Raw genomic sequence first — 24634 nt, forward strand, 5'->3', positions numbered from 1 at the left:
TTGACCAGGGCCGTTATATATACAATTAATCAAACTCCAGAGACCGATTCTGCTTGAAGAACTTTAACATGTTTTCCTCGTAGGGACGGCTGGTGGATAAGAAAGACATTTTCTGGTGTGACGTTCCTTAAATGATTAATTTGATTGCCGTCCGATTTCCTTGTAATGTCTCCCACACACGTCTTAGAATACGGAAACATTTTTGTAAAAGTGTCGATGTCATACAAGACTAAATGAACCCTGTACACTTACTCTACATTTGTCTGTGTAGTTTACTCTCAATTCATGTATTTTCGTTGGACTGCAATTTCATGCTTTTCGCAAATATGCATTTTCGTTTGCCTTTGACTTCGTAAATAAATCCGACTGATCCCAGAATAGCTAAATCTCAAGTCATTTGTTTTTTTTCAATTCGTGAAGATTAATGTTCGTGGATTAAAAGTCAACATGATTGATGATTCCAACGGAAATAAAACATCGACAAAAATAATAATTTTACAGAAACGTTACATGGGGTATACATATAATACAGTCAATTTGTCACTGTAGCCTGCTGTCAGAACATAATTCTCCTGAGATTTGTCCGTCGCCACGTCCTATAGCTTAAGTAATATGTTTCTGGTTCCCAAAATCTGATCATGTGATCAGTGCAAAAAGTGAAAATATATGATTTTGCTATAATTATGTTTTATATTATAATCAGAAAATGTTTAAGACAATTTTCTTTTTCAAAATGAGACAATTTAATCAAAAGTGCGTTAATAGTTAATGAGAAATATTTTTAAACGAACTTAAAAAAAACACTGCGTCAAGTTGCAAATGAGTTGTTGATAAATTAAGTATGGTTTAAGAAAATATTAATGTCACTTAACAGAAAATTTTACAAGAAGACCGATGAAAGAAGTATTTGGAGAATAGGGCCTAGTGCTCCTTAAGTGTTGTCTGCACCATCGATCCTCACCATGTAAATCTTTATCAATCACGTGGCCAGTTCCTTTTTTTTTTTTTTTTTTTTTCATTCTTTTGTATAATTCTAGATGTTATCGCCGTTGTTTCTTATCTGATGTTAATTCCTTTATCTGTCCAGCCTCACAAAAATGATAAAATACAATAAGTTACAAAAATAAATGTTTGATAAGTTTTCTATCTTGTTTGATTTCGGAGTAATGTTTTTTTTCAATTTGTTTTAATAATTTCTGTTACGACATTCATATATGTTTAAAAACTAGAACGTCGTATGTTGACATGCAAAACATTACACCAAAATCATGGGTATTTTTTTTCCGAAATTAACTTTGATTATAGAACTAAAAATGTCAAGGAGTATTTTTCGTTTTAACAATAGTTAACTAATTGCATCAATTTTAATCATCGGATCATATATACTATCCTCTGAAGAAATGCCAGGCATGCCACCACGAAATACCACTAGACTGTCTCTCACACAGTTCGGTATTGGTTCACATTAACAAAACTTAGATTTCTTAAAAAAAAAAAATCTGAGATCTTAAATGTTGTTTTATGTTTCATCGAAGATAGAATAAAAATAATACAAAATATCTTGAACCATTGTCTGAAAATTAAACGATACAGAAACACTGCAGGAAGTACAGTACGCTAACATTTGGGTAAGTGAAAAAAGCCTGAAATGATATCGATTTTCTTTCTTGTGGAGAAGCACAGCTCGCTCAGAAAACTAGAGATCCACATGATTCTAATGTTGTTATGGTTGTCCAGACCACATATACCTTAAGAAATGACATGAAAACGAGGTAATATTCACACGTCTGGCTAATTCCAAAGATATTGGTATTGAAAATCTGAATAATATGTTGATAATAACCCAAAGCATTCTGCTCAAAACGGAAACATTTTAAAAAGGAGATAAGATCTCAAACGGAATGTTGCTAATTAATATCAGAACGAGGCAGAGTAGTCAATAATGAATAGCCAAATACAATTAACGTAAAATTTGATCCCTAAAGTACATGAAAACGCCGATAGGAATATACTGGTAGCAGAAAACAGAGACTCTAATGCTGTCTGATATCTACCTCAGCTCCTAGATTCTGTTGTAGTTCTGCTATCTCTAAGACAATGACATTTATGTCGTCCTTTGGGTTCTCCAACAGCTTTCCGTTAATAAATCATCGGACGTACCTTCAGATCAAACCCGGTGAGAAAACATACAATGTTTCTTATCAATCATTCAAACTGTTTACAAACCCAATAGTAATGTAGAGAGAAATGTATATACGTCACTTCCGATAGCAATGGTATCCAGTTGAGTCTGGTAGGGACGGTCATGTTGATATCGATAATTATCAAATAAAAAGTTAACTCTATATCTATCGACCTTTAAAGAACATATTTTTATGAATGCCCTGAATACATGGGGTCACAGCTTGAAAGAAAAGTCATGGATTTATATATCTGTGTGTTATGTCTTGGCATAACACATAGATATATAAATCCATGACTTTTCTATTTGAAGAATACTTACTTTCACCAAAGAGAATATCTGTTTTCATGCTCAGCAGTGTATTAGCTTTAAAGATACAAAGTTATATATATATATATATTGTCAAATCGCTGCTGACTCTCAGTATCAGGATGGTACATGAAAGTACTGGGCATCATGTGTCTTATGGCAAACATATTTAGTTGTTTGCTCTGGTAATACATCAGAACAGATATATACATTGCCGTGTGTGTGTTAACCATGAGCATCATTCTTCAACAGTAACTTCTTTATGTCACATTTCGTGTTATAGAGTAATGACCTACCTTACTTACAATAAGAGATCAATTTTCTTTTAACGTCAAAAAGTGAATGTCGTTCATTTTGGTAAAGAAAACTTTAATATCAGAAGTTTGGTTGGTTGTCAACAGACTTTGATAAACATAGTTCTCATAATTTTGGTTAGGATCAACAACTTGACTCAGTGAATTGTCTTTTAAATAATTTACAACGTCAGGTTATCTAATTAGAATATCTACAGAAACTAACTCAAAGATTCTGATTTTAATGTATCTGAATAGGTTTGAATATATCCAACATTTGAAAAAGCTATACTGTGAAATAATAAATTCTGAAGGGCCTCAATTTTCTGGTTTTTGAAAAATATTTCGATGATATTTTATTTCGTAAATAGATATAACTCTACAGCTGTACCTATACTAATTATAACAGTTCGTTGACGTATGGAATTTTAGATTATGAGAACAAACGGTATCAACGAAAATAAATTTTTCACGAAAATTGCTGATTTCAAAGTAAGTCAGTGAAAAGATTATGCAACCGCATGGAGAGTCATGCCACCGTATCAATAGTGAAATAGTTTATACGAACCCATCATCCGGACAATACTACTTCTTTTGACTTTAGCTGCATACAAGCACGTCAACCACACGTTAACACATTATACTATTCTCTGCAGTATATTAATACTAATATGATTAATCTTGGCATGTTTAACTGTATCCAATCCATGATGTTTTTATCAAACAAATAGCACGATATATATTTCAAGAACTGCTGATGTCGACGTCCCAGAGTAGCTTGGGTAAATATTATCTGTGGCGTTTGTCATTACTCTTTCGTTTTGTGAGGCTTGTTTCGTTAGTGTTCGATATTAAGGAATCCTAAAGAACGTTTTATGCGTCTGAAATTCTTATTTGTACCGATTCCTCAGCACCACATGATGATTAAAGTTGATACGCTGGAAAATACATAACGTTCTTTTAAATAATACAAAATTTATCTTTGTCATTTCAGTCTGTTCCCATTTGTTCAGCGGTGTGTTCGTCCTACTGGGTAGCCGAGCTTTTCACTCTCAGGGCATCATCAAGTCTTACACGAATAAATTCGCCATGCCATATGTAACTACGAGTATACCGACTGGAGTGGCAGGTCACCGTGGATATGAAATTTACATGAAGCCTCCTGTTACCGAGGCCATGAGAGACATGATCCTTGAATACAAATTAAAGGATGTCCATTACGTGTATGAATCTGATGCAGGTATGGTCATTTCTGATTATACATTTGTAATTTCACAAGTCAATAGACTTTGTTCTTTAATCTTACAAAGGTAGGACAAAGATCATATTTGAATATTGAAGTAGTGGTAATAAATGTTAGCCAATGCAGGTAAGGTTATGCAGATCAGAAACTCTATTAAAGAATATTGTAATATCTCATATTGATTTTCTATGCTGACGACTGCCCGCAGGTTGCTGTTTTCTACTTTACTCTTTAATCGTTGACATAAATTATACCACGGTGTAGGCACTAACAAGAGTTCATTTCGCCAAGTGTTTTCTCTGAGAAATGAATGATATTCTATACTGTATATATATATATATATATGATTATTGCATATGTTATCTATTGAGACTACTGTTATGTCGATATTTGCTATGAATGCTTACCAATGCATTTTGATCTCGGGTTAAGGGGTTATGTCACTTCTCAATACATATCCCCTCATCACGATACAGGATTCAGATTGCCTAATACATAAATATACATCCATATATTATTTGTATACCATGGATTCACTTGGAAACATTATTATTTCTTTAATATTTGTCCTTAAAAACTGACGTATCAGTGTTCATTTGGTCCCCAATTAAGCACATAATTTCTGTACATATATACACATCATATGTGAACATGAAATAACCGAAATAATAACATCCGTAACATATCTGTATGTAACATTTGGAGTGTAGTGTGTGTTTATCAATCTTATCAAAAGAATTCTATATACACAGACTTTATATAGTAATATTCTTATCTCAGGTTTTCTATTCCTTAGGAAACTTTCTGCTGCCTTGTATAGCAGGTCACATAAAAATGGTTTTCTCTGTGCTCTTTACATGACATTGATGCTCAAATAGTGCAATATATCCCTCATCAAGTTTCAATCTATTCTGTTGGGGAGTGTTGTTTATTTCTTTGAAATAGATTTGTTTTGGTGTTGACATTTTTTAAATAAAGGTTTTAACGATTCAGGTCGTTAGCATCACTGGCGAGTCCAAGCAAGACGAAACTGGTATATATATAATACAGTGACATTAATTTAGTTCTACTAACTTTGTATTCAATGGTGCTTTTCACGTATCTGTCATTAGTGCAACCTTTGATATCTGAATATATTTATATAATATTTGCTTCTCAGAGTATACGAGAGCATAAGCAAATCAAACATCGTCTTATATTCGTTTCAGTAGAACACATTAATGTCTGGTTTCTGTGTGAATATGTTGTAAACAAAAGAAATCTGAACAGATATCACTTATGTGAAAGTATTTTCCGTTGAGACACTAACCTGAGCAAACACATTCGAAAAGCATAGATCAGTCGTGTTGGAAAGTGGACCAGACTCCCAAAAACAGTATTACTTATGCATTATTAAATACGAAAAGCATTATATATTAACCTTGGTGTGGCGGCGGTGAACGTATTTCAACGTTCACATACATTCCTTTGGCCCCGACTAATTACTCTTGCTCAGTGGGGATGTGTGTAATTGTTTTTATTCTGTTCCCGGCTTCTTGCGTATTCTAAGTTCTGTCGTGGAATTACGCTCTGGCCAAGTGAACAGCTGATTAACTTTGGACCATTTCAAACACGTCCAATTTGCCGTTAATTTGTATTTGTTAATAATGCGGCATTATCATTTGTCCTATCAACAGATTTATTAATACATATAAGCAGTTTCAAACATGGTTTGTTGTAAAGAAATATTTTGTATTGACGTTAAATACATGTAACCCCATAAATAAATCTTCAGCTTTGGTCTTTCAACCATAGATCATTATTAAGAAAATTATCAACATTAAAAATGAAAGTACTGAGAGGCTAAACGTTTTGAAAAATGTTCATAAATAACCGCTAAGCTATATTACTTTCCCCATACTCCTACACTTTGGAATGCAAAAATTACTAAAATAATTCTTTAATTCTTATTTCAAATTTGACGACAATAATGTGAATAAATCAAAATAGGTAAAAAAAATACACACAACCATATATTTATCGCCAACAAGCCAAATGATAAATAGCTCTATGATGAAGTTGACTAAATAAAACCTTTGAAATACCCAAGATGTTGCAATTACTATTCTATCAATATGAGGATTTAAACAAATTGAAAGGACATTATACCTACTTCTTTATTTTGAATGTATTGCAAAGTAATAGTCCTTACTTATTATAATTATATTTGTAGTTGAGGAAAGTAGATAAGGTATACACAGCATTTCAGATAGATAAAAGTGTAAGTAATTACATTAAATGTATTTACATGCCTATCTTCCTTGAAGTATCATGGTTAGACTTTTCTTCCAGTAATTATGTCTATAAAGGCATAGTTCTATGAGATTAAACCAGACTTCCATATATATACAAAAATACAATATTTTCACTATAGCTACTACTATTTCAGATATCCTATGCATTCGATAATGTCACCATGACACGCTAAATGAATAAATATGTTATGGAAACATTTCGTTTTAGTTAATTGATAATTATAAACATGAATATTTTGGGGTTTTTTATACGCGCTTTTTTTGAAGGAATATTTTCATTTCAAGGAACTTGGATACACATTAACAAACCTTGAGAAGTCAGCACAATCAACCTTCATCAAATAAAACTAAAAGAAAATATAAGTTTTAACAAAGTCAACATCATGTTCAGTAAAGTATTAAAATATATCATTCATAAATCATGAGCACCAAATGTAACTTGCCTACGAAGCGCAAAGTTTTTATCTTCAAAAACTTGAAAAAGTGTCATGTCGGTGGGTGTGAAAATCCCGAAAAAGTGTCATATCGGAGGGTGTGCGCAGTCCAATTTTGTGACGTCTAATGAGGAAAGTGATGTTATATATTCAGACGATCTTGCCACAACGACAAGGATTAAAGCAAAATTGATGTTCTGTTTGTAAGTTTTGTTTGTTTATAAGTGCTGTTAGTTGATAATTCAAACCAAGCCATAAAATATACTGGTCAAAATTTATCAATAGTTCAGTCACACTGTGCTTCTTTTCTGAAATATACAGTAATCGTATTGTTATAAAAAAATAAGCTAATGTTGGATGCTTTTAAAATAGCGATTTGAAAAATCGCGGCATTATTTACATCGAAAATTGCCACTAGAGGGCTCTAACTCTTTTCGATATTTCAGCCAATGAGAAGGCCAGGATCAGTAAATTTTGTCTGAAAGGCCGTTGCAATAGGCTATGCGTACTGAGTACGTTAAGCCTAAAAACGAAGGTAAAATACAGAAATTTCTATACTTACCCCTCCATCCCTCTAAACTTTTTTGTCAACTCTGCAGGCGATGGCTAAAAAATGTATTATACATATATATACGACGTGACGTGTGGTGAAAGCCCTCTTGAAGTGAATATTTCTTCTTTCGTCACAAAAGAGACTACAATTAGTACTCTAAACAAATTCGCTTTACTTTCCGTCCGTGTCCGAACTAAACGTAAATTTTGTCTCTATAATTACCCTTAAGGTTGAGAATACGTTCGAACGAAAACAATTATGGATTTTCTTACCTGAACGGAACAATAATCGTACCTAGTGCGTCGTGATTGAATAATATTCACCTTTAAATCTGTAGGAAAAATACCTTGTCTCTTAGTCAGTAAATGTTTTCAGCGAAAAATTCACAATTTAAGAATTTTTTTTTCTGTCGCAATAGTCTACATAAAACATTGTGCAATATCACATATTTTAATAACCCACACCTTCAGAAAAAAACTTTTTTGCTTGTAGCCATCGTCTCCAGAAAATAAACATTGTCACATATCCAAAAAACCTTTTGGTGGTAGTTACACAACATAGAAAACTTATTGTCTCTTTTCGCCGTCTAAGGAATATTAGATGTCTGTAGTCACGATTTTCATAAAATCTTCTGTATGTGATTACCATTTTCAGAATTCTGTTTAAGGGGTCATTGCCTACAGAAATCATTATCATTTGTAACTTTCTCAAAATACCTTTTGTCAGGGATCACAGTCTACAGCTAACTTGGTGTCTATCGTAAATATATTGGCTGTGGTCTTCAACAGAAATTATAATTGTTGCGATCATGGTCTTCAAAAGCATATTGCATGCCATGGCCATCGTGTGCAATCCTTAATTGTTTTTAGGGTGAGATATGTTTCAATAAAACAATCGTTCAACGATGAAACAATATTGATGAGATCAAGCTAAAACAGTCCACAGGAAGGGTAGGCGTCCTCTGTTTCATGTGCGACACCAGCTGATGCTCAAATGAGAAAAAGACTACAATAAACACCAAAACATAGAATATCATGGAAGTAATTTCACTTCATATTACAGAAACAAAGTTCAAATTAGGTCATAATAGTGACCCCAAAACCTCCCTATAGTCACCTCTGTAAGGCGCAAGCTGAACATGTAGTAAAAATTATAACAATATAGGCGACTATACTTTACGATGATTTTACTAAATTGTTATAAGTAATCCCTGTATAACGTGCAATGTATAATCAAATATGACTCGTCAATTTGATTGATATATGTATAAATATATGTAAATCATTTTGACAATGTTACATTGCTGAATGTTTTCGATTAATAGTATATGCTGCGGTTTAGGACATTTAATGTCCATGACAATAACCTTATTAATTTGCACAAGCTGGTGGCATTGGGTAGCACCGGCTACCTAGTTAATATATATATTTTTTGTAGTATTATTTATGTAACTGGAGCCTTTTTTCCTTCCATTGAAACAATACTTTTTTCGGTGTTTATTTGTTATCAAACAGCCAATGATTATTTCCGACTAACAATTCGAAGTTTTACTTCCACTAGTCCGTCCTACATATTTCTTTTTGTGACTGGAAAGAGAAACGTACACCCTTTTCTCATCATAAAGAAACTGAAAACTCTTTGCTTACTACTTCGAGATCTCTTTTAGGCAGTTCTGTCATTTGTGTGTATGCTAAGGCCAGTGCACCTACGCAACAGCTTACGCCTGATCCATAAAAGCTGTTACAAATCATGAAATATTGCCGTAACAGCTTGAAGAGATTCCAAGCCCTGCAATTCCAACAGCCTTATAAAAGCATTCTGATCGTCGTCTTGAATTATTTGATCTATCAATTTTGGACATGTTTTGGAGAAGATAATCTATCAACATAATGCTGAAGGTAGTTAGCATGCCTTCTATCAGCATTTTTAACCCAATTACTGGATCAATTAGTCGTCTTGGATGACTTACTTGAACTATTTGTGTCCTGGGAGTAGACATAAAGCATTTTATGGCAATACAAAAGAAAGATTGATGAAAGTATTCACTATGAGAATATGACGTTTGAAAAGAGGTAGGATACACAAAAGGGCATTACAAGTAGAAGGCGTTGTCGTTAAACAACATATTATTTAAACATTGATACTATTTCTCATTTGCCCTTTGAGTGGAGAGTCAATCCAGTCAAGGCTGTGGGCTCTATCCCAAGTCATGACATACAAAATTCATTAAAAGTGTACTTCGTAGTTACATATTGGAGCTCAGCATTTCATGGGATGGAAAAAGTCTGGTTCAGTAAATGTAACCGATGAGATGTCGACATTTCAGTGCTGTGGCACCATAAATGCCTCCATCAATTACCCATGGTTGTTTTATGACCTTGACAGTGGCCAAGCCATAATGTTTCAAATATAATTTTTTGCCCTTCTCCATCGCACTTAGTTACGGGCGTGAATAGTTACCACATAAACAATGCATCTTCCGGTCTCTGCATATGATATCTCATGAACGCTTCAACAGATTCAGGTCATCTTCGCACCATAACATCGTATCATCAGGTTTTACTCCCAGTTATACTGTGGTGGATATATGTTGAAGAACAGACGAAGGGTTACCCTTGACCACTTTTAAATCTAAAAAATCTTCTGGACAATTTGTATCATGAAACCACGGAAAAATTGGATAAATGTATATATATACTTTAACATCACGATATGTCTAGCATTTCGGAGATCGCTGGTCAATGATAAGAGTGAAAGGTCATTCTTTACAAGATTCCCTAATGAACTTTTACATATTTTGGTTGTTTTCACACTATCATATTACAACATCACATTCTTAACTTTGACAGAATTTGGTGGTCAATGGTCAAGAATAAAGGTCAAATGTCATCCTTATTTTTAAAAGAAACAAAACGTTTTGAACTATTATCATGAACAGATTCAATTAACAATAAACATATAGGGAGTTTGGATGCATTTGTACATGCGATTTCCTGCTCAAATCTGGTTTCATCTTATATTGACACCATAGCATTTATCTTATTCAGGGACAATTTATTTCACCGTGACAAGACAGGTAACCAATTCCCGATTTTAGTGGTAAGCACTGAGCAAGTGTTGTACACAAATTATGTATCAACGAATAAAAACCTCATATTTCTTAGTAAAACAGCTTGGCGAATAAATTCTTTTTTGCCTGAACCACTAACAATAATATCGTGACTGACCGAGACTATTGATGAGCCAGTCTCGGGAAGGAAATGATAAAAGTTGTGTAAGACGATGGGCAATAAAGACTCGGTAACCATACACCAAAATACCATATATTTCAAAAGAATCGAAGTTGAGTAAGAGGTTTTGCTAGATTTACATTACGCGATCTTCATAAAGAACCATTTCAAAAAGTCTAATTACTACCCCAGTCGATCTAAGCGATATAAATGAGACTGCATCAGGAAATACAGCATTTTCTTGATAATTTCCATCAATCTATCAATTAGGATAAAAGTAGTAAAATCACCCCCCATCACAGAGTATAAAACAAAGCCACGTCTAGGTACGAATCAATCTTTATTACCTTTCCTGATGTTGGAAATCTATTTTAATTATACTTGAAGGATGAACGAACCTTGCAAAGCCTGCGGTTAACTTTTATAAGGTCTCGAGAAGATATTTAAAGAACAGTATTAGATATAACTTCGGAATTAAGCCGTCAACCTGTTTTGGAAGGCAAATCTACTCTGTTGTATATGGGCTCCAATAATGACTGTTATTATCACAGAGTAATGATAATGGACATGGGTTCGGTACAGTCTTGCTCGAGATTTTAGTTCCAATGGCTTCTTCTCCCAGTGTTTAGTCAAACCCGATTTTAGAGGGAACACTCCCTCAGCAGTACGCTACTCCATTAATGATGGGTCAGGGTCGAAATATTAGGTTCATTCTTGACAAGGGATAGGCTAGTATATATAGAGTCAGTACATGATGTTGGCATTGCGATGACTGTTTACGACATCTTCTACTACAATAGCCTTGATTCTCTTCCGTCACATATGTTAATAGGCAGCAAACGCTTGCTGCACGCTCATCCAAATGCAAGGATATTCAAATAACCACATATTAATCAAATAGGCTTTGAACGTGTGATTGTATCTGCATGTCATAGACAGCTAAAACTGTAATTCCTAATGCATTCATAAAGGGTCCTTTTTTACATTTATAACTGTATTTAAAGTGTTATGGTGTCAGACAAATTAGGACATATTTCATAGCCGCATTGTTGTAGAGTGGTGATTGTCTTATCCTTATCTCTGACAATACAATCCCTAGTGTATTGGTTTTCTGCCACACAACTTATCTATCCGAAAATAAGTAAATGTCTGTTAAAAGCATTTTGTTCTGAAAGCATGATAATGGAATGAAAGTTTCTTGTATTTGTTTGAATGTTGGATACACTTTTAAATGCATATATTGTCAGGTAATTATCAGTTTGTTCCAGTCCTGTGATCATTCGCCGTTACATAGATATGTGAAATTTAACATCATATACACAAACTGAAAAAGCCATCATTATTAGCTTTCAGATTTTCAATTAAATTTTTATGCTTATCACTTTGTGAAAATTTTTCATTTCGATTTTTTAACTGGTTATGAAACTGCTTCAATTGCTTTGGAAATAAAATGTAAAATTTCGTAATATTTTGTTTAGAATAGATAAATGATAGCTTTCTTTAAAATATGGATCAACACCATTGTGTTTCCAGTATATATATAGCCAATCTATGATATACCAGTCCATTACCAAAGGTGTTTTGTTGGTGCATTCCAAGATATCGATATCAAGTATTGTGGTATAGCCTTACTGGCGTCATTAGAAAATACTCTATCCCTCTGTACAATTGAAGCTAGACGTGCTGTTGATAGTTAGTATACCTGCTTCGCTTTTTATTCCAGAACATCTGGTCTTATTCTCATTGTACTATTTCGTCTGTAGTCTCCATGAAAATCATTCTTTTGTTGATTGTTTGCCACAGTTTTATCGAGTTTGAGCTTTGATAACGCTTATGTTCACATGTTGATATTTATCTTATTTTGTTCTTCTAAATTCCTGTTGATGATTTTCACTCACGGCATCATTATAAGTATATACCACTTATGGTTAATGTTTTTGTCGAGCTATTTCGTTTTCTAACTTGTTTGTGAGGACTTTCATTAAGCATACATTGTCTAAGTCTTGTAATAGAATGCGTGAGTCCTGAGGTTAAGACCGCCATTGATCCTGATTTTATTAAAAATTTAACTGATCTTCTGATAGTTATCCGTTACTTAAATATCAATGTAACTTCCAGTTGACTCTGAGGACGCTTTCTCTTTTCCTTTTCCCATAGATTTCAAAATAGGTCTGACATTAACAACCATGATAAAATTTTAATCATTTTCATAATGTTTTATTGATATTTCTTTGATTCTTTGATAATATTCTTGTAATATCTTTAAATATCTTGCCTCTTTTGTCTGTACGATAGCTGTTAAAAATTAAGGTTAAAGCTGAAATATATGTAATTACGCATTTATGGCGAATTTATTTTGATGGGAGGGAGAAAGAAAAAATCTTAGCGAATTGTTTATGTTTACAATATTGGTAATATCTCATGCTATTTCACTAAAACAATAGCAACAGCGAAATCCTGCGATAATGATCAGTGGAACTACAGAGATTAAGAATTCAAATATAGATAGAAAGCAGGCGAGTGAGCGAACATTGATGTGAACATAGCAGGCAATTAAACATACTATTGAAGAGCTAGGTATCACGACAGCCCTTCCAAAAGTTGTCATTTACGGCGAAGATAAAAATGCGAGATACTGCACTTCACTCTTAATACATTCGACTTCAGTTTTCATTATTGATAACTGCCACATTCAAACAATATTGAATTTATAAAATAACATATTCCAAAGTTCCAGAGTCCATATCAGGTACTAAAACACCATGTCTTATTCCTTTCGACACTGCAATGCTCTGATACGCTGAAACATATCTAAGAAACGGTAGAGTCTAAAACAGCAGGCATAGGTCTGATATGATCTTAGCTAGTTGGGCACAGAAACTGCCCCTTTTATACAGATATGTATGTATTCTAAAAAATAATTTTCCCGTCTGGCCGATCCGTCCTGCCAAAAGCACAAGTATATGAAAAGAAACGCACTGTGATAGAAGCTAACGGAACATCACTGGGGATTTATATGACTGGTCGATATCAAAATGAAGGGCGTTCTGTCCGTATCCAACTTCCCAACGGATTTTAGCAAGTGTCAACACAAATTATCTTCTATTTTCTTCGTTTATTTCCATATGAGTCCTGGGCTATTTGTCGCATATATGACGCACTGAGATTTCGTATTGTACTTTATGTTTAATTTGTGTTTAATTCCGTTACAGATAGATATGAAAATGGGGGAATATCAGTATTGTGATAGTATTTCACTTTTTAATATATCAAATTGTTGGCGGAAAATATAAATATCAGTTATCCATTCTATGCAAGTCCAAGAATAGTAAGTATCCCCTTTTCATATTCTGAATTGCATGCCAATATGACATATCTTGTGTATGTATTGGTAATGTTTTGGATAAAATTGCATTTTATATACAGATAAAACCATTTTAAATGTGCGTATCTGAAGGCATTGCATGAGCAAATGGATGCATTACGGCTTCTACTGGCTTGTTAGGTCATTAAGCCCTCTTTCAAGCAGGGAGGGGCCTGTGAAGTCAATCCTTTATCCACAGATAATGGGGAAAGTGACGAATCCTTTATAGTGTCATCACATTGAAATATCATGATCTAAAGTACATCCTTCCAGGCCATATTTTCTAGCAAGTCTATATCTATTGTTATTAAAGATAAGAGACAAGAGTCAGTAGAAAGGATTGTTTCCGTATATTTCGTATGTCATAGCTTTAGGACAAAAACTCTCTTGTCTTTCTTTGGTAGATTCTAACTTATCCTTAGATGAGATAATTTCAATCGAGGTATCTGAAAGCAAAACATGTTTATAAAGGCAAAAAAAGATAAAGATCCGAGGAAAGATAAATATCCCAAGTGGAAAATGAAAAAAAAAATGCTGTTTAAATTCCACTCATTATACTTTTTATTATGATACATACCCTTTTATTACTAAGATAAAATATTTGTTCTGCTTTAAGCCCATACATACTGAACTATCTAAGAGTCGGTGCTAAAATACTAGGTCAAGTGTAACCACTTGTTCAGTCAACAAATCCTGTTTGGTTTACTGAAACAAAATGTGTCTAGTGTCTGAATGTGGAATCGATATTCTTGGAACCGATGATCATGATCTATAGTAGTTGTCTGCATTACATTTCAGGTAATGAAGAAAACAAACCTGAAATAAAATCATCATCTCTATTATTAAAGCACGGCTCTAAAGTCGCATCATCTTCAGGACTATTATACGAACCAATTAGTTTCAAGAAAGATTACACAATTTTTGATTTGATAGTTAATGTGGAATTTTGTTTTCAGATTATAGTTGTTTTAAATCTTGAATAACACTCGAGCTGTAACAAGTTATTCATATGCAGATAGTTAATCCCTCTAGCGCTAAATAGATTTATTTTATTTCGTAATTTCAATATAGTAAGGGGTTCGATATCACGAAGAGTACCACTACTAGTTAAAGTAAAACACAGCTGATTCCATGCCATTGTGTTATAACCCGAACAAATATGATAATTATCTAAAGATATATGGTTTTGGTTGTCATATTGGTATTTGTTACTGTAACTGGCATATTTTGATGATTTCAGGTATGATAAAACTTCAAGAACTATTAAAGAAATTAAACGGAACTGATGTCAAGGTCAGATGGCACCGTCTTCGTGATGTCACCAATGCCCATGAAGACTTGCGTAAACTTGATCGTGTGTACTCTGGTTACAAAAACAGTTCCATCCTCATGGATTTTAACTCAGAGCCGGCATATGACATGGTGCTGGAACAGGTTAGTAAATCTCTGCACTTTTTGAATTATCAAGTTTTCTAAAAGCTCATGGGATAAGAGATGACATATAGTTTATTTCTACTTACTTATATCTTCCATTCTAATTGTACCGCTGTCATTCGATAACTACAGACAAATATAATCGTTTGAACCCGAGACTGAGGGATAGGGTGATGTAAAATAGAATTCGAAAATCGTTAAACTGGTTAACACATGATTTCCCGCGTATTTGCAACTAAATAATCTTTCACCGAGTGTTGAGTTTCTTCTATATCAGCCAAAGGGGAATTAATTATTTATTTTCTCTTCTCCTGTTGGGTTTCGAATTGTTATCTCAGTATTTGATATGTTGGGCTTGACGGCATTATCATGAAAGAGGAATTCCCCTTTCGCAAACTTAGAGTGAGACCAGGAAATCTTATACTGGTAAAGCCGTAGATGCGGCTTCCTTACTATAACAAAAACTACATTTTAGCTATCACAATATCCATTGGAAGTGGTGATCTTTCATATTTACAGTTGGCACAAAAAAAACCTTTCTCATTTATTTCCTGTATAATATGTTCAGTAATCGTCAGGCATAATTGCAAACGTCAGTTGTAGCATATATTGATATGGCATTGTCGTTCATGATCTCCATTCTTAAGAGATTTCTCTTTCAAAAGCATTTTTCTTAATTGGTTACATATGTCTTAGACATTACTTACGTTATTCAACAATAGTTCATCGATTAGGGTTTAGTGTTAAGATTAAGTTCTCCAACAAGAACAACTCCTGAGCTGAATTATGTTGCTTTGTCAACAGACTTTCCATGGCGTTAGTTTGGTTAACTGTACTCTGCGCCTAATCGTTAGGATTAGCATTAGTGTCAACGTACTTCAAGAGAGCTACCAGTTACAAAAGGACGTTTTTAAGAAATACGCATGTTACTGTTAGTTGCTTTCCATGAGAAGGAAAAGCCTTCAAACTGTATTGTTAAGACTCTTCCGTATAGCGCATTTGGTTGGTTAATTAATACTAATGTCAATTTAACAAGGGTGCCGGTGGATTTTTTATACTGAAGCGAATGTGAAAGAGAACAATAAAATGTACTCTTGCCGTACATGCCAATGGTAAGTTTGACACTTCGTTACAGTGTGGTGATAATTACAGTGATTGTAAGATATCTTAAGAGATACCCTAGTTCAAAGTGTGTTTATTAAGGAGAGAAATATTTATATTTTCTAAAGTAATGTGCATTGTTTCTAAGAATTACCCATTGATAGGAAATATTGTGTATTTAGATTTTTTAAAATACTACTAGATATAAAGCGAAGTGTATATTATTGAAAGGTTCGCAAGGTGAAGATATCAATACAAAATAAAACACACTCCTTGTATCTCTCCTCCGAACACTGAGAATATAAACCAGAAGTATTATAGAAGTTTTATCAACGTTGGTAAAATTCATATTACAACCCTAAAAGAAACAAAAAATATATCATCCTCTTCTTTAATCACACCAACCAAAGCCCTATTGTACGTTCCGTCAGTGTGTATTAGCCTATGGGCATCACGTTGATACATCATTATTAGTGCGCCACATTGCCGTCTTAGAGTACGTTTCTAATACCACAATGACCCAAAGGTACATGTCGCAAGCTTATCGAGTGCTTAAGTACATCTAAACGTCGTTCACATTATCACTGTTTTATCTATTAATTCTACCAATATTTCCTTTAACGTGATTCCGTGTCCTTAACAAGAGAATGAAATCACTAAAAAATGCTCAAAAATACTTGCTGTTAAGAATGCATTGCAATAACGAAACTCCACATAATTTAGTTTTTTTTTTTCATTTGATCGTCTCATTTTAAGACCATCACTTTAAAAAGAATTACATCATAGTTCTTGCAGGCCTTAATGGGTTTTGAAGTGATTCTTATATACAGAACGTAACTCGTTTGCTAAATGACATTTTGTCAACACTTCAGTCAAAATTGAAAATAGGTATTTGCGCCAAATGCACTCGTTTCTTCCAAGAATATGCGAAAGATATTGGCTTGTCCAATTCATGACATTAGACTTGACAATACGGTTGTTTTAAAATGTTGAAGTGCTTCTTAGTGGATCGTCCTTCTGCAGGTTCATTGCAATGTAAACGTCTGCTAGTCTGTGATTGTGAAGGCGATCGTTTTAAGGGTTCCGTTTGACTTGGAGGTTTCTACTTCAGTAACAACGTCCTGCAAATGTTTATGAAACATAGTCGATTACTGTCTTTTCTTGTCTTTATCATTTCGTCAAAGTTCAGATCTTACATTATAAAAGATATTATATTATTAAAATATATTCAAGCTTTCGGCCTGATTTGGTAAATTCTACACAGAAGATTAATTTAACTGAAAAATATCGAATATTATTTTGGTTTACTTGGGTGATCTGTATAGAAATTAATACAAATCTTACGAATTGTGCAATGGTCGAGTCAAATTTTAAAACCATTTTCCCATATTAATTCATCATGTATAAAATCGAAATTTGTCATAAAAATACTTTATTTCATCAACTCCAAACTAATATTATCTGGGCGATATGCGACGGACCTCGTGTATGGTTTTCATTGTGGTAGCCCAAACTACCTCGATAAAACCCAACCTCAAAATGATCCTGGCTGTCCAGGTATTGAATTCAGCAAACAAACAAAGCCGGCCTAATCAATGCCATTAATATGCTGGAAAGAAAAGTTGTATAGTGAAAAACGATAATTGTCTGCGGCCATACACCGACGAAGGAAACGCTTAATATCAATGAAGGAGGTTAGATTACGAGAGTTGTCTACGGTTGGAAAATAGCGCATACATCATGGTATAACGTACAGCTGATTAAACGAATGCGGGCACCGACACAAAATTCATTCCCAAACTATTGACGTATTGCAGAACACCAAGGTTATTTCTTAAATGTTCAATTTGTTTCTTCACAATATCACCGAAAACGTTTTCCAGTATATATCAAACTTTTGTGTGTTTAGGTTAAATTCTAATTGAAAGTTAGAGTTCCTATTTATTGCAGTGTTACTTGCCTGGAACTTAATAAGTTCAGAGGGTGATTTGTTAAAACCGAAACTTGATCGATACAAATTCGGTTCTTTAAAATTGATTCTGGATTACAACATAAACCTAATAACATGTAGTCAAATTGCTTACAGATAAATTAGCTTTTCTAGAACATTGTTGACCTTGTAAATATACTTGTTTGTGAACCAGTTAAGTAATACACCATGTAAAATAAGTTTGTATGAAGGACTTTAAATGAGTGCAAATGTATATATTTATCAAAGTACCGATATTCTTTTATACTGAAAAATGGAATATCAACAGAATCTAATTTAATTTTAGATTGAAACACGAAAAATATAAACGAAAGAATGTTTTTCGCGGAAACTGAAACGAGAATAAGAACAGGTTTTCTCGACAGGAACAGGTATTCTGACAAACACGATGTGAAATTTGGAGCATCCACGAATGCAATGCTGGACACTGAATTGAGAACCAGGTTAACAACGGAGCCACAAAGCAATAGTTGATTCAGTTATGAATGTCATCGGATCAGTGTCACTTTGCCTGTCTTGCACCCAATACATTTATACAACAGAGAAATGATTTATAAAATATTTGACTTATATACTGAAAATTCATTTAATACATTATTTTAAACACCATAAATATGGATTTTAATTTTCAGATAAGAAAACTAGGAATGAACAAAAGAGGATATAGATATATACTAGGAACATTGGTAAGTATTTAATAATATGTTTCAGAAGATAACATTTTGTTTACCTGCTGTGTAGGATTATCGGAGGATGGACAGATAATTACACTCGCCAGGAATCGTTCACATTTCGTTATACTGAATACTCCCTATTGTATGTAAAGAATAAATGTCATTTACTTCCATTATAACATTGGTTAACATTTTAGACACGTTAGTTAAGTGCATGTTACGTATATTCCCTTGATGATTGATCATTAAGAAAAAGAGTTACTCTTTCACCTTTTATAGCAATGATAACGATGACATCTCATTGTATTCTTGTCAAATGTAAACTTCACAATGACGTTTTTGTCTATTGAATAGTTTTTGATGGGATTTGAGCGTGGATAAGACAGGTTTGAGCCCTTAGTTTCCAATAACTAAATCGTTTTGTGATACAATAGTGCATTGTTTAATTCTATAAGATAATATAAGCTTGAGATGGTTGTCAAAATATGTCTTCTGTGTCTTGTATAGAGAAATATGGATATCGGGATTCTTTGGAAGATAGCTTTCTCGATGCCCATTATCTTGGATAGGTTTTTATTTACAATGTCTACATGGACAGGTGCATGATATATTGCATTAACTTGAGAAAATTTAATTCGAATTGTGTTTGATTTCAGAATATTTTGAATCTGAATCTACAACGATTTACCCATGGAGGAGTGAACATTACCGGATTTCAATTATTGGATTATTCAGCACAAAATGTAATGGAATTTCTTACAAGATGGCGATCACTTCCACCAAATATTTGGGAGGGAGCCGGAAGAGATCAACTATCAGTGAGTTATAGCATTAATATTGACCATGTTTCCATACAGAAACAAAACACACGATAATGTTAGAACAATCAGTTAATGAATGAATTATGTTCGGTTTGACATAGGGTAAGTTTCAGGGAAAATATTTCTTTTAAATCTTTAAATATTGCAATAAAGAGATCGATATATATGAATGCATGTTGAAATTGATATATATTAGATTAAAGATAAAGATTCTTACAAACCTCCAGAAATGTTGCACGAAGAAAATGTGTATTCCCCTTCCATTTGGACATCCAATCTGAGACTTTTTTAAAGTCAATACTATATGCAACTTGCAAAGTATTTTCCTGGAAAAAAACATAACTTGTGATTAAACACTAGTATCATCCAAAACCCCTTTTTATTGGTGATCTACTAGAAGATTAGATTGGACTTCTATTATTTGACATCATTAAGATTGGCGTTGCTTTTGTAAATGTTACTATTGAATTAATGCTATGTTAAAATGTTGATATATCAAGCAAATACCGTTTGCTTTATACTTTTTTTTTTATTAATACCTTTTCGGAAAATTTCTAGGTTGATGCAGCTCTAGCTGTGGATGCTGTAACGGTTGTTCAACGAACTATTCAAGCCATGCTGAAGAATAATACCGAAGTATTCCGAACAACATTTCGGCGAGGAGATGTATATAACAATAATCTTACCAAAGGTATTCCGTGTAATGATGGCAACCCTTGGATGCACGGTGACGCTATTATACATTACATAAAAAAGGTAAAAATTAATTTTGCATAGAAAATATTATTAATTGGGACGGTTATTTATTATATGAAAAGTTATACGTTATTACGATAGATCAAGACAATGTTTTACTGGAATGCATTCAGATGATGCACACAGTAAACACGGGACATAATGCTACACGTTGATTTCAGGATAAACGAGGGACATTATATCACTTGTTTCAAAGTGTTGTGATAAACGAGAGAAAATATACATTTACAGTGACTTGTAGGGATAAACGAGGGACAGTATCTGAAAGTATACCGAGGATTTACTTAGAGTTAACACTGTGGACAACTTTCAGAATGAAAATTTTTCAAATGTTTAATATACTAATAACTGATGATAATTACTACCAATGGGTCCCGAAAGTACTACCGAGGGTCATTGCAATGAAATAGGATAAGTATATTGCCTGAGCAGTTGACGTTCCTAGTTTTAGCAATAAGGGATAAGTTTCCATTCGTCTTGTTTTACGGGCATGTTTTGCGTGATAATACAGTGACCAAAAGTGTCATGACTTTTAATGAGATTGTAAACAACAAATCAAGCACTTGTTATATATCTCTAAATCATAGAACCTAATTTGGTTTTAAGCCAGCGAAAATTAATATTTAAAATTGCCCGAGGAAAACGATGACATGGGTTTGGCTTTGCATACAATGAAGGGCATGGGTTGATTTTGTATCGCCAAGTAATACATTTGAAATAAATGTATATGTCTGGAGAAGCTGATGAGATTAAAATCTATCGTTTTATTTCAAATTTCAAATGTCAAATTGCTATCGCCACAATGATATACCGGGACAAAAATGTGTACCTTATTAGATCTATTCAGAAATATATAGTCTAGCTTTAAAACGTTCGCATTGATCGTGTTACTAGTGGTAGCTTGGCTACAATTAGGTTTACACTAGGAATAAGGTCACACGAAAAATATACATTCTATCTCTGACCCTTGTGATAAAAGGCTAGAGATCTTATCATGCACGCCTAAGAATTCCGTTATATCAGGTAATTCTCGATAGATAAACTGTAATAAATTGCATTTGAATCGCCCCAAGAAACGTCGGATGATCAATCAGTCTTGGGTTCTGAAGCAATTTACTTGGTTTATTTGCAAATGTACATTTTATTTTGAATAAAGTGCTGCATCATAACACAAATATGAATCAAGGCTGGGAGAAATACAACAGAACAAACGGCATTTGTCAAAAATAAAACATAAGAATACGAAAAAAAATTAAAACGTATACAGTTGTGGTTACAGGCCTAACAGAATAGCACCAAATATAATATAGTTCGTGGAATTTATGTCAAAAAAAACATATTCTGTTTTTTTTTTTTTTTTTTTTTCCTAAGAATTTATATTCGCGAAACAACTACGAACAGTCAGAGAGATGAAAAAGGGGAAAAAAGAATAAAATCTATTTTCCTATGCGTTGTAATAGGGAAGCATATTATTATAGTTTACACAAAATAAATATCCATTTTCAGTCCGTTATAGGAGCATGCTTTGCCTAAAAGAGTTGGAAATCAGAAGGTTTATATAATATTCTCCAAACTCTGGCGTGACATCTCACTTTATATCAAAGACTTTGTTAGACCTGAAATATGCAGTGACCATGGGATATCTTGGTACATGAAACAATCTGATATGTACCTGCTTTGATTATTATAGTGTCTGCCGCAATATCGGTCATTCAATATGTCAAATAGGATGTATTAATGTCTGTCGCCAAAGTTAGATATATTGGATGTTGTTGACCATTTTCAGATTGATCCTAGAGGTCTAACTGGACACTTAGAATTCACCAAAACGGGAATGCGTAAAGGTTACAAACTTGATGTATATAAGGTCGGCCTCAAACACGGTCCTTATCAGGTTGGTATTTATGTAAAGTGTATATTGTAAACATGTCTGATTAGCGTTAATGCCTGTAACTGTTAAGTATAATAATCACATCGGGCTGTTTCCGTTATGACCACTTCAAGGTATAAAATATGGCATTTCTCAAGTAGAAGATTTCCGAAGAATTGGTTACATTATGCTCGGTTCAATTTGTCATGAAATGTGTAATAATCATTTTTATTTTTGTCAATTTCAAATTTATTAACATAACTGGCTTTTCTTCATATGCGCCCTTTATGAATAGTGACTCATTTGTATGACAACTCTTTCCTATCTGAATAAACATGGCTAGATACATCATTATACAAATGTACATGATGATAATTGTCTACAGTACGATTGATCGTGACTATTTATTTACATCGTCGTTGTCTAGAAAGTATCCATAAATGATCTCAACCTATTGTGTAGACAAACATATATCATTCCTATCGGCATCTACTGCCTTTGAACTATCGATGTAATGTGTGCGGAACAAAACATGTACACCTAGAAACAGTCTGATGTCGGTACATACGTTACTGGCCCTGTATTAAATTCATATGAAAATTATCATATCTCATATATCAGAAATGTACTGCAGTGTGATATGGTGATAAATTCTCTCATACAAGACGAAAGTGTCAGCTAGATCAGTATAGATGAGGATATGACCTCTAATTTGGTCAGCTGATAATTTCTCAATAAATAAAAATAAATAAAATGAGAGTCCTCAGCTGAGCACAATACAAATTAGTGGTAGGGTAAAAGGCCAATACGAAAAGTACATTTAGCAGTCAATAACAGATAGTTCTTGTTATCATTCACGTAGTACAGGAATTCAAAGGTGAATTAATTTTTTTGGTTTAGATATACAAACACATCTGTTTTATAATATGATATTTGTTAACGATGGGTTTCGTCACAGTATTTTATATAGATTTTTATACAATCACATGCAGTATATATATATAGGTTGCTATGATGGTATGAAAAAAATGATGCTTAAGTTTATCAAGTATAAGTGTACATGTATAATGCGTTTGATTGATTTTGGCCTCTAAAGTTACTGACTTGCATAGTGTATTCAAGACATGTAGCATCACCTAGGTTTGTTATGAAACCTAGCAAGTAACAAATGTATGAAAGTATTCGTTTCGGCCAAAAGTATGTTTTTCAGTTGTTTTTCAACCTTGACATTGCCAATTTATAGTATACGATCTTATTTTAAGTCGCTCTACTGCAGCTATTTGAAGACATTAGAAAGCAAATATATGAGATTTCGAAACAGCAAAGCTCCAAAATAGTTTTCTGCCTGTAGCGCAATAGTAATTTGATCGATCAAGTAATAAATGACCAGAAATGGGATGTCTAAATTGATGATTGCACTATCACTTGTCATATGGTATTAACTTCCTTTCAGAATGGAAATATTTGTTATTATGATTTGTTATTTTAGATCGGGATATGGCGGCCTAAAGATGGATTCCAGCTCATCAGTAACTTGAACGAATCAAAAAATGATTCTATCATGGGTGAAGAGACTAAAAGAGTCACAAGTATACTGGTATTTTATTCTCTATGGCGATGATTCGTTAACCCACTTCCTCTTTTTCCATCTGAACAATGTTCTCTGTGGCATAGGCGACCATTGACAAACGATATGTTGCCATAAATATTGATCATGCACAAGTGTTTATACATTATGAATTACTTCAATGTGAAAATTACGTATCAGGAATTCCTTCAACATCAAATGTAATCATTGACTGAACAAAATATCAAACACAAAAAAATGTATATATATATATAGTGAAAATGTGATGAATTTTCCGTGCCCAGCAAACATATAAACAATTTAAAAACCTGGAAAACACGATGAGCTGTAAAACATAAGCGCTTTCATTTCTTCTTCAGATGTTTTACATAATGTACATAGATACAATTGTGACGTCATTGATAATGGAGTTCAATAGTGACGTCATATTTATATGTTTTTATGAAATACTTTTCCGTCTCTTTTCTAACAATATGACTGTCTGATAAAACTTTATAA

General features: G+C 33.4%; 1 protein-coding gene across 1 annotated transcript in view; it reads left to right on the top strand.

Annotated features, from left to right (window-relative positions):
• Positions 1–24634, top strand: part of LOC132558027 (glutamate receptor-like) — a 90892-nt gene that overhangs the window by 49955 nt on the left and 16303 nt on the right. The window contains exons 3-9 of the mRNA XM_060222546.1: positions 3779–4024; positions 15143–15336; positions 19060–19113; positions 19758–19919; positions 20481–20678; positions 22465–22572; positions 24038–24145. Coding sequence (XP_060078529.1) covers positions 3779–4024; positions 15143–15336; positions 19060–19113; positions 19758–19919; positions 20481–20678; positions 22465–22572; positions 24038–24145 — 1070 coding nt within the window. The remainder of the gene's footprint in view (positions 1–3778; positions 4025–15142; positions 15337–19059; positions 19114–19757; positions 19920–20480; positions 20679–22464; positions 22573–24037; positions 24146–24634) is intronic.

This window comes from Ylistrum balloti, unplaced genomic scaffold (genome assembly GCF_031769215.1).
Source record: "Ylistrum balloti isolate Yb309-2 unplaced genomic scaffold, AGI_CSIRO_Ybal_v1 Utg370744, whole genome shotgun sequence".
NCBI classification, from domain to species: Eukaryota; Metazoa; Mollusca; class Bivalvia; order Pectinida; family Pectinidae; genus Ylistrum; species Ylistrum balloti.